General features: G+C 37.7%; 1 protein-coding gene across 1 annotated transcript in view; it reads right to left on the bottom strand.

The window, feature by feature from the left end:
* Nucleotides 1-7,319: 7,319 nt before the first annotated feature.
* Nucleotides 7,320-11,296, bottom strand: part of KCTD8 (potassium channel tetramerization domain containing 8) — a 169,645-nt gene continuing 165,668 nt past the window's right edge. The window contains exon 2 of the mRNA XM_036417365.2: nucleotides 7,320-8,697. Coding sequence (XP_036273258.1) covers nucleotides 8,237-8,697 — 461 coding nt within the window. The 3' untranslated portion in view covers nucleotides 7,320-8,236. The remainder of the gene's footprint in view (nucleotides 8,698-11,296) is intronic.

The following is an 11,296-nucleotide window of genomic DNA, read 5'->3' as shown; positions in this document are numbered from 1 at the left end:
TCAAAAGCCTCCTTTCTCTGACTTCCCAGTGAGCTACAGCAGCCCAGTTTAGGCACTCCTGTTGCTTCTTCTATGCTAATGCCTTCCTTGTTTCTCTCTCCTGAGTGTGCTTTTGCTGAGCCAATGAATTGTTGCTTGCTTTGCTGTATTTTGTCTCTTGACTGAAATCTTTCTTTCAAGAAGACAAGAACCAAGGTTTTCTTGTCTTGCTGGTAATATCTGCATAAGTGTGAAATGTCCAGAAGAGGCAAATGCATAAAGAAAGAAAGTAGATTAATAAATCGCCAAGGGACTGGTGGGGAGAAAGGGCATAAGGAAATGACCGCTAAAGGGTATGGGCTCTATTGGTAGGATAAAAAAATATGTATTTTTGTTAATGAAATAGTGGTGATGGTTGTGCCACTTGGTGAATGTACTAAAAAGTTTTGAATTATATAATGTAAAGTGATGAATTTTGTGGTACTAGCTTATATCTTAATAAAAAAAACATACTGATAATGTGTTTACTAAAGAACAATAGAAAAGACATTCATTTTGATGTCAATTTTTATATACTTTCAGAATAATCAGATAATGAGATATAATATTAAACAGAAGCTTAGGAGAAATATTATCTTTGTAATAATGGCAACACCCCAAAAATTATTCAGCAGAATCTCAAAGTATATTATTATTCAAATATTCCATTATACTACATTGATAAAGACAAGTTTGAATATTAGAGCAAATATTTACATGAAAAGCATCTAAAATGTCAACATTGATTCTTGTCACAATATATTTTCTGAAACATTCTTGCTACATTTTAAAGCTCTATGAAGTTTAGCAATGCTTTTGAAACTACTGTAAAATAGTACATTTTATTGAAAGTTTGTATAGCAAAATAACTTTACTAATAATCAGCTGGAGCTATAATGGTGAAAAATAGATATATTTTGGTTTTCTGAATTAGAATGGTAATGAATAATTAGTGGGAGGTTACAACTCAGGAGTTTTATGGTTTTAAGATTGTATGGATCCAAATTGCCAAAGCAATTCTGAGGGGGAAAAAACAAAGCTGGAGATATCATACTCCCTGACTTCAAAGCTACAATAATCAAAACAGCAAGGTACTAGCAGAAAGACACACACATAGAGACCAATGGAACAGAATTGAGAGCCCAGGAGTAAACTCATATGTATATGGGCAAATAATTTTCAATAAGGGGACAAAAAGCCTACAATGAAGAAAAGAAAGTCTCTTCAATAAATGGTGCTGGAAAAATTGAGACGCCAAATGCAAAAAACAAAACAAAAAAATACACAAATAAAACTGGACTGCTGTTTATCCCCAAACACAAAAATTAACTCAAAATGCATTAAAAATAAATAAATATAAGACCTCAAACAATAAATTACATAGAAAAAAACATAGGTAATAAACTCATAAGTTTATTACCTATGGTCTTAGAGAGATTTTATGAATTTGGCCACAAAAGAAAGATAAGTAAAGGCAAAAATAAATGAATGGTACTATATTAAACTAAAAAGCTTCTGCACAGCAAAAGAAACCAACAACAAAACGGAAAGACAACCAACTGAATGGAAGATGATATTTGCTAACAACAGCTCTGATAAAGAGTTAAGATTTAAAATGGACACAGAACTCTTAGAACTCAGCATCAAGCAAACGAACAATCCAATTAAAAAATGGGCATTGGGCCTAAACCTTCTTCCACGATGATGTGTAAATAAATGGCTGACAGATATATAAAAAGATGCTCGACTTACCAGCTATTAGGCAAATACAAACCAAACCAAAACTAACCCTGGCCAGTGTATCCAAGTGGTTAGAGCAACGGCCTGATGGAAGGGTCACAGGTTTGATTCCCAGACAAGGTAGGGCAGGTACCTGGGTTGAAGGTTCAACCAGCCCTGGTAGGGGTTTGCAGAAGACAGCCAGTCTCTCTCACATAGGCATGCCTTTCTTTCTCCCTTTCTCTCCCTCCCATCCCCTCTTTCACTGTCTCTAAAAATCAATGGGAAAATATCCTCAGGTGAAGATTAACAAAAGAAAAAAACAAACTATAAATAGCCATTTCACAGCTGTTAGAATGGCTATTATCATCAAGACAAAGTAATTACAAGTGTTGGAGAGGTTTTGGAGAAAAAGGAGCCGATGTTCACTGCTGGTAGGAAAATAAACTGGTACAACACTATGGAAAAGAGTACAGAGATTCCTCAAAAAATTAGGAATAGAGCTGAAACTGGTTTGGCTCAGCGGTAGAGCGTCGGTCTGGGGACTGAAAGGTCCCGGGTTCGATTCTGGTCAAGGGTATGTACCTTGGTTGCGGGCACATCCCCGGTAGGAGGTGTGTAGGAGGCAGCTGGTCGATGTTTCTCTCTCATCAACGTTTCTAGCTCTCTATCTCTCTCCCTTCCTCTCTGAAAAAAAATCAATAAAATATATATTTTTAAAAATTTAGTAATAGAGTTACCATATGACCCAGCAGCCCCTCTTCTGGATATCCACCCAAATATTTTGAAAACTTTTATTAACAAAGACATATGAATTTCCCATCCTCATTTTTATTGCAGCATTACTCATGGTAACTTAGACATGGGAACTACCAAAGTGTTCTGCAATAGGTGATTGCATAAAGAAGATGTGGCACATTATATATACACAATGGGATACTACTCAGCCATAAGAAAAGATGAAAGACTGCATTTCGTGACAACACGATGGACCTTGAAAATATCATGCTAAGCGAAGTAAAAAATCAGATAAAGCTAAGAACCATATGATTTCAATCCTATGTAGGTTATAGAACGGAAAGCAACAAACAAGAAACACAAACATACAACAACTCATAGATGCAGACAACAGTATATTGGTTACCAGAGGGGAGTGGGAGGGGAAAAGTAAAAGGTAAAGGGGAACAAATATATGGTGATAGATCATTTGACTTTGGGTGCTGGGCATACAATGTAATATGGAGATCATGTATCATAGAAATGTTACATTGAAAACCTATATAGTTTTATTAACCAACCAGAAGCCCAGTGCAGGACATTTGTGCACTAGGTGGTGGTAGGAGGGCGGGGGGTGCCTCAGCCCGACCTGCACCCTCTTGTAGACTGCAACTCCTGAGGGGTCCTTAACACTGCACAGAAGTGGGAAAGGCTTCCACCACCGCCACTGCACTCGCCAGCCCTGCTTCTGGCTTCTGGCTGAGCAGCGCTCCTCTTGTGGGAGTGCACTGACCCCGGAAGGAAGCTCCTGATTGAGCATCTGCCCCCTGGTGGTCAGTCCACATCATAGCGACTGGTTATTCTGCCTTTGAGTTTATTTGCATATTTAGGGTTTTATTATGTAGGATGTCACCCCAACAAATTTAATAAAAAGGAAATCATGTAATTTGTTATATGAATTCCATCCTTTTAGAAATTACTGACAGAATTCTGTTGTCATTTAAAGGGTTCTTTATTCCCTATTTTTCCAGAAAACTGATAGTTAGATATAGTGCTGTGAGCTTCCAAGTACCCCTGACTTCACCAAAGAGGCACTGATGCCTGATGTGATGCCTGATGTTTCTCTACTTGTGGTAAGATTCGACAGGGGGATTGAATCCTATCAGCCCGGTCCACCCATCATAAAGATTCCCATATTCTTTCATGTAATGATTTCAGCAGCCAATAATAGACATATTATATTTTTTAGATCCATTATTTCACTAGGGTTTACAAAATGTTAATATTTTATTTTTATTACTCTTTTTGCCGGGAAGACAAAGCTAAGAGCAAATAAGAAAATTGTGGTAGTCATGAAGTGTTTTACTGTGTCCCTTGTATTCTCAATATTTTCATTCTGTGTCACCAAATAGGTGAGGTCTGAGCTGGTAAAGCTTCGCTTTTGCTTGGGAGAAGCAAAGGAAGGAACGTTCACACAAGCAAATGAAATGTGTTCCTCTCATAACTATACTGCTGTTCATAAAGAAAGGAGTGGTAAACTCTCATTGAGAGTTAGTGGTAGAAATAGCTGGGGGAGAAAAGAATGTGTGTGTGTGTGTGTGTGTGTGTGTGTGTGCACGTTCGTGCATGTGCATGCCAACATGTTGGTACGTTATGACAAAATTGGAAAAAGAGAGGAGGTAGAAAACAGAGATTTTTATTAATTATGTAAGGTATACTGTAAGTTTTTGCCTAGTAGGAAATGAGATAAAGGATTTTCAGCAGGAGGATATAAAAATTGGTCATGAGATCACATTTTTAGCAGAGTGAGGAAGGAAGAAGGCAGATCAGCATGGTTCTGATTACTGTCACAGCAGCAGAAAATGAGGAAGGTGTGAACTTGTATTTGCTCTAGAGACAGTCCTTTTACTATGTGCCTCTAGCAAGCTAATTAGCTTCTTCCTTAGTGCTCTGCTGCTGCAACTGGAGACAGAGGGGCAGGGAGAAAAAAAAGACTGGGTGGGTTTAAGAAGAATTTACCAAGAGCATATGGCCCTAGCTGGTTTGGCTCAGTGAGGAGAGCATCAGCCTGCAGACTGAAGGGTCCTGAGTTCAATACCAGTCAAGGGCACATGCCCAGGTTGCAGGCCCAATCCCCAGCAGGGGGTGCGCAGGAGGCAGCCTATCAATGATTCTCTCTCATTGATAGAGAATCTCCCTTCCTCTCTGAATTTAATAAAAATATATTTTATAAAAACACAAAAAGAGCATATAAATTAGAATATGAAGATTAGTAAGCTATTCTTCACCAATATGTTCTATAGCGTAAGAATGATTATTCATTAAATTTTGTATTAAAATATATCCGTTAATATTTTTGTGAAAAATTTTCTGGAATATTTTCATCTACTCTATGCTTCTTCCATATTTAAATTTATATGCTTGTCTCTTTCCTCTTTTCAACAACCTTATGTGTACAAATCCAAAACCCCCATTTTTCATGTTTTAGTTCCAATTTTACTTCTACTATAAAGTTGTCTATTTTCCCTAAATCTCTGTAGCAATGTTTGTGCTGCTATTATAGCCTACCCCGCTGCCTGCACTTTATCAATATCTTTGTACATGTACCGTGTGGCATGTGGTTGAAATTAAATCTGTAAGCTCGTAGGCATTTTTATTATTGCTTATTTACTGCTGTATCTTTAATTCATCTGGTAAAAAGGCCTTGCCCAAAGTAGGTACTCTAGAAATAGGCATAGATGACTTCTAGCTCATTTGTATAGAAAAAGGTACATAAGATTCTTTCTACCCTGCAGTTTTGTGATTCTTTTAACTTTTGTATGTCCTGCTTCAAAGTGAATGTTTTTAGGGATATAGATGAAGAAGGAGGATAAATTTGAAAATAGATGCAGTGTTTAATGGTTTTATAGACAAGTCTTTCAAATTGTTTCCTTTTTAAATGATCATAACTGTGTTTATACTATTTTGTTAACTAATCTAAGAAAACACACACACTGATATTAGGTTATGTTTACTGCATGCAAACTAAAGGTAAACACTGTGGAAGAATGATAATTTTAAAGCCAAATCACTGCATACATAGCAGGAGAGGCTAAACCACATTCATACGAATTGGAACAAACTATGAAACATTTTGAAAAATACTCATTTGAGCAACATAAGAGGAATGAATGAAACCTGGCCTGCAAACATTGTAAAATAGCCTCTAGCAAGCATAGTGGTACAGGGAGTATCTCTATTGAGGACTGTTGAGGAGATTCTTACATTAAAAAGAATGCTTTTTCAGTTGTCAAATGAATATACATTGTTCATTTGTCAGAATCATTAATACCCACTGTGCATCAGTAACTGTCTACTCATTGTGTTTGCTAATTCAAAGACAAATGAATATGATCTTACTTTATATGAAAAAAAATATCTTCAACTAATGGAAAATACAAATGTATATTCTTATATATTATAAAACAAATGATTTATACAGCAAGGCAGAATGTTTTTGAAGTGCTCTGAGATCTGAGAGTGGAGTGATTAATAATTCTGCCCTGAGAAATAAATGAAAACTTTGGAGCATATGTGTTATTTGAATTATAATATGGGTAAAGTTTCAAATGTGAATGAAGAAGTGTGTGTGTGTGTGTGTGTGTGTGTGTGTGTGTGTGTGATTTTAAGGTGTGGGTGGAGTCTTGGTAAGTCACTAATAAGTGGTGTACAGAGTTTGCTTCTAGGTGTGAATCAGAAAGAGAGATTGGATCTCCAGTAAATTACAAATGGCCACAAATTGTTGCTCCCATGAAGATATAGATTATATTATACTTCCATATCCCTTACATTTGAGATAACTTGCTTTGACCAACAGAATGCAGGGGAAGTGAGTTGTATGAGCTGGGAGCCAGGTTTCAAAAGGCCCTATAACTTCTGGTCTCACACTCTTGGATCACTGCCACTATGAGAGCACATCTGAGCTAGACTACCGGAGATGAAGGGATATGCAGAGAACTGAGACACCCAGATCCAGGCCCAGCAAGGCCATTATAGGTCAGTTGACCCCTGACAACTCAGCAGCAGATTATCTAGATGAGTAAACACAGATAAGACCAGTGGAAGAACAGTCCAGCTGGTATCTGCCAAAATTGCCCATCCTCAGAATGGCAAACTCAGAAATGGTGGTTGTTTTTAACTCACTAAGTTTTGAGAGTGATTTTTTTTTTTTTGTCCAAAAAAAGTTTAGTGTTTATGGGTAACTAGCTTCTCTAGCTCTAAAAATGAGTACAGCTTTTTAAGTTTGAAGTTAATAATGCTTATCTTCCTCTTCTATCCACAGTGCTTCTCAACTTCTATTCCAACTAACCACAGAAAAAGTTGAGGTCTGTAGTTCCTGAAGTTATTTCATCCTCTTTCGGCCTATTTGTCAATGAAATTTCATGATATTATGCTTTTCTTATGGTGGGGATGGTAAGGCAAGAATTGTGTGGCTTCTGATAAGAAAACTTGTTCCCACATGTGCAGCCAGGAAAAAATTTCTTATCATTCAGGTTAACCTTGTAGCTTGCTGTTGACAACTTTGTCTCTTAATTTGTAAGAGGTAACTTCCCAATTGTTTTTGGAGAGGCTTTCAATCTGATTGTCAGCTAACATAAAAGTTTAGTGCATTCTCAGATGAAATTGTTTTCTCTGTGGGCTGAGTTTATTAATCCCTGCCAAGGCTCTCAGGACCAGAATCTAGCTCCATTTTTAATTATACTAAAACTCTAACTTGTCAGCATGAAGTTTGCACATGTCATTCTCTAACTTGTGATTTTAAAGAAAAACTGAAGACCATGTAAAAAGTGAATATTCTAAAAGAAGAGTCCATAGAAATCAAGGAATTCTAATATATTTTCCTTTTTTAATAAATACATAAAGCTCTTCACCATTCCCCTCAATGATTTTGATTAATATGATAGTAGGATCTTTCAGAGCATCATTATACCAATTTTCACAGCCTGATGTAAGAACTCATTTCACAGAAATAATCATGACTAGCATTAATATATGAATGTCAGTGCCATAACACAATAGTATAAGGCATATTTACACCATCTGAACATACAGAACACCATACACATACACACCAAAAAAAAGCACAGATCTAGAACAAACAAAACCCAGTTTCCTAGACAGCTTACATTTACAGGTTTTGCCCGAAACAATTTTTTTGCTTTACTTTTTTACAACATTTTTTTTTCTTTCCAAACAACAAACAGACCTTCCCTATATCTTGTGATTTACTTGTAACATTGTGCTCATGCAAAAATAATACTTGTTTTATTGTAATAACAGTTAAGACAGTTTTGGATTTGGGTCCCCAAACCATCATCTAACATTTGACTTGATGTTGCTTCATTCATATTGTCCTTTTAGTTGGAGCGATACGATGATTTCTCTTTAGTGCATTATAAAAAGACAAACATATCCAGTTGACCACAGTTCAAACATCAAGATTCTATGCTTCTTGATCATGCACATTGTACTTTCATTCTTGAAAAAAAAAAAAAAGGTTTGATTCAGACACACCGCTTTGATTCAGCCTTTATTGGTGTTCTCCTTTTCTTCTCGTAAATACTTCTAAAAGTAACAACAACAGAAAGGAATGGAAGGAAATACTAGTACTGTCCCACGTTCACAGCTCACGAGAGGGAAGAGCAGCAAGAACCACACTGACCATTGTTAACGCACAGTCAGGTAGCGACACTGGAGTAAACACTGAATGTCATTGCAACAACTGTTAGGAATGTGATCATCACTATAACCCATACTTCTGTAACAGTTCGGATTGCCACTGGCGTTTCCTCTCGGGGAAATAATCTGGGATGTGGATCTTTTTAAAATCCTGAATACACTTTTTCATTTCTTCTTCGACACTGAGCTTCTCACAGACTTTCTTTTTGGAAAGGTTGGTTTCCCGGGACTTGCTGATGAGCGTCTGAAAGAGTTCGCTGTTTCTGCGTTTGTCGGGCGGGGGCATCCATTGCACGGGCGCTTTTTTGGAAGGGCGATCCAAGGTTAAGGTGCTGGGCTGGTGAGCGGTGGCCTGCTGGGTGCTGGCCGGGTTGTCCTGGGGGGTGCTCGCCTCTGAGTGGCTGTCACAGCTGGAGGTGGAGAGCTCATTACAGGAAGTCCCACTTTCACTCCCTTTATCAGTGACTTTGTCATGTTTCCTGTCTTCGTGCTCTTGTTTGGGTGACACCACTTTCTGAGATGGTCCTAAAAAGGATAAAAAATAAAAAATAAAAAAAAAGAGTAGAACATTAAAAAGAAGTGAAAAAGTCAAATTAAATAAACTTCACCTATATCTTTGTTCTAAACCAAGAATATTTATATTAAGAAAAATGCTGTTTGTTGAGGGATTACATACAACACTCGGTGCTATTAGTCTACCTTACAATATGCAGCAGGCTGGTTATTTATAACATAAATTTTGGGAGGTTTGCCTAAGGAACATTTCAGTCATAATGGGTCATCCATAACTGTGTTTAAAAGATTTTTGCTAGGTATGATTTCCTGAAATCTGAAAAAGATATCACAAGTAAATATTTTGTAACCATGCGTTAGACACTCAGTTCATCTCTGTTATAAAAGCAGGGAGCACCACTGCTCACTTTCACAAAAAGCAGCATTCTCCAGGTCCAGAGGCACAGTAGCATCATTTATACTTCCAAGATGGTGTGGCTGGTTTAAATCTTATCCTTAGTCTTTTAATCTTGTTTCCTGTATATTTCCTTGGGGAAAATTATGCAAGTTCCGTAGATATATATGTGCCTACTATTATGGTGGGGGAAAAAAGTATATAGCTGAATTATAGTGTTCTCTTAAAATACAAGGCTTACCATTTGAGGTAAATTACCTAGGAGGACAATTTTCAGAAAGTGACAGTTTGCTAAGATAATTATTTCAGATACACAAACAGTTTATTTCCAAGAGAGAACATATTTTATTCCCCCTTGCCTCTGCTGTGAGATTAGGACATCTATTTAACATTTATTGAACACCACCACATACCCAGAACTGTAATAAAACCTTGATTAACTGGAGCCTAACCACTCAGAAATATTAAACTACCCAAATTCGGACTTTTTTTAGTCTGCTTTTATGAACAAGTTATATAAATCAGAAATGGGAGAAGAAGACATCAGTATTTTTTGAGCAGTTGCCCAGGGGATTCTACTGTGCAGCCAGAGTTGTTAAGAATTGGTCTAACTCAGAACGACTCACCTGAGCCACATAGGGAATTACTTGGAAAGATAAGATTATTGATGCCATGGTATCAATCCAAGACATCCTGCTTTAATGAGATGCCACCCGGCCATTTGGGTCATTTAACAGATTCAGGTGACTTCAATGTGCAGCCAAAATTATGAACCTTTCCTAAGCCTATTCCATGTGTAGCTGAGTTCATAAATCATATGAGTAATTAGTTATATTACGGAGAAGGGTGGGGAAGCAAACCAACAGAAATACTTTTTACAAAAGCACCTACTATGTGCAACTTACTGATTGGGTGCTACCATCCATTTCCTATTTAAAATCAGAAGAAACAAAAGTTGATACCAACCATTCAGTTGAGTTGGATTAAAGATTTAAAAAGCTTTAGAACTTTTCAGAATGATGGAAATATCCTGATTCTCAATTGTACTGTTAGTTACAGGATTGTGCACGTTTGTGAAAACTGACAAAATTACAGAGTTGCAATGAGTGAGCTTTTCTGAATGTAAACTACATCTCAATTAACAAAAACCAAACAAACAAACAAACAAAAAAGCCCTACACACATCATTAAAGAATAGGTACCTATTTGAGGGAAGGCCTAGCCATTAGTTCATACCTGCTTTTTCTACAATGTAGTATACCTAAAACAAATGTTGATGTTGATACTAGTAAATGCTTAGTACAAAAGTGCACTACTACATTTCAAAAGCATTTGCAATCATAGATTAAAGAAAACAGAAGCAGGAGTTGTTTTTCTGTCTCTGCCATTTATAAAAATAAAAGTGTAATATGCTACTTAGACTGGACGTCCTTCCAGTTGTCCTTCCGGGACAAAGGTGGGACTGCAGCCGCAGGATCCAGGCAGCCACCAGGCGACTGCAAGGGAGGGATCCAGGCAGCCGGGGCTGTGGAGGCCTAATCTTGCACTAATTTCTTTCATGCATTGGGCTTCTAGTCTTACCTAATAATAGACAAACATGTAAATTGACTGTACCTCTGCTACACCATCAGCAAATCAGGAGTGATATTAACCCAACAAAATTTGTGGTTAATTTGTACACTCGGACACCAAGTGACGGGGGTGGGATGCAGGCGTTCAGCCCAACCCCTGGTCTCTCAGGGCCTCTGGGCAGTGTGGGAAGGTGGTGCCAGAGCAGAAAGAGGTGGCTCCTGGAGCAGAAAGAGGCAGCTCCAGGGCCTGAGTGAAAAGGGGCTGGGCCAGAGTGGAAAGATGGTGCCAGCAGCCAGGCAAAGGAAAGCCCATTCTAGCATGAATCTTCGTGCATCAGGCTTCTAGTGACATTATAAAAGCAGAGAGTATCATTATTTACTTCTACAAAGTAACAGTATTCTCTAGGTCCAGAAGTATAATAGCATAATTTATGCTTTCAAGGCGGGTGGCTGGTTTAAATCCTATCCTCAGTCTTTTAATCTTGTTTCCTGTCTATTTCCATGGAGAGACTATGCAAGTGTAGTCAGTAATTCCAGGTTAAGAGAGCATGGAGGTGAATCTGAGGGGAGGGAGTGAATGAGGTGCACTTCTAAAATCCCCTGCTGACTTACCCTGAGGCATTCTGAACCCTGCTTTATCCCCCGG

This window comes from Pipistrellus kuhlii, unplaced genomic scaffold, assembly GCF_014108245.1.
Source record: "Pipistrellus kuhlii isolate mPipKuh1 unplaced genomic scaffold, mPipKuh1.p scaffold_m20_p_1, whole genome shotgun sequence".
Classification (NCBI taxonomy): Eukaryota; Metazoa; Chordata; class Mammalia; order Chiroptera; family Vespertilionidae; genus Pipistrellus; species Pipistrellus kuhlii.
Note: the sequence above shows the minus strand (reverse complement) of the source record. Positions and strands in the feature narration are given on the sequence as shown.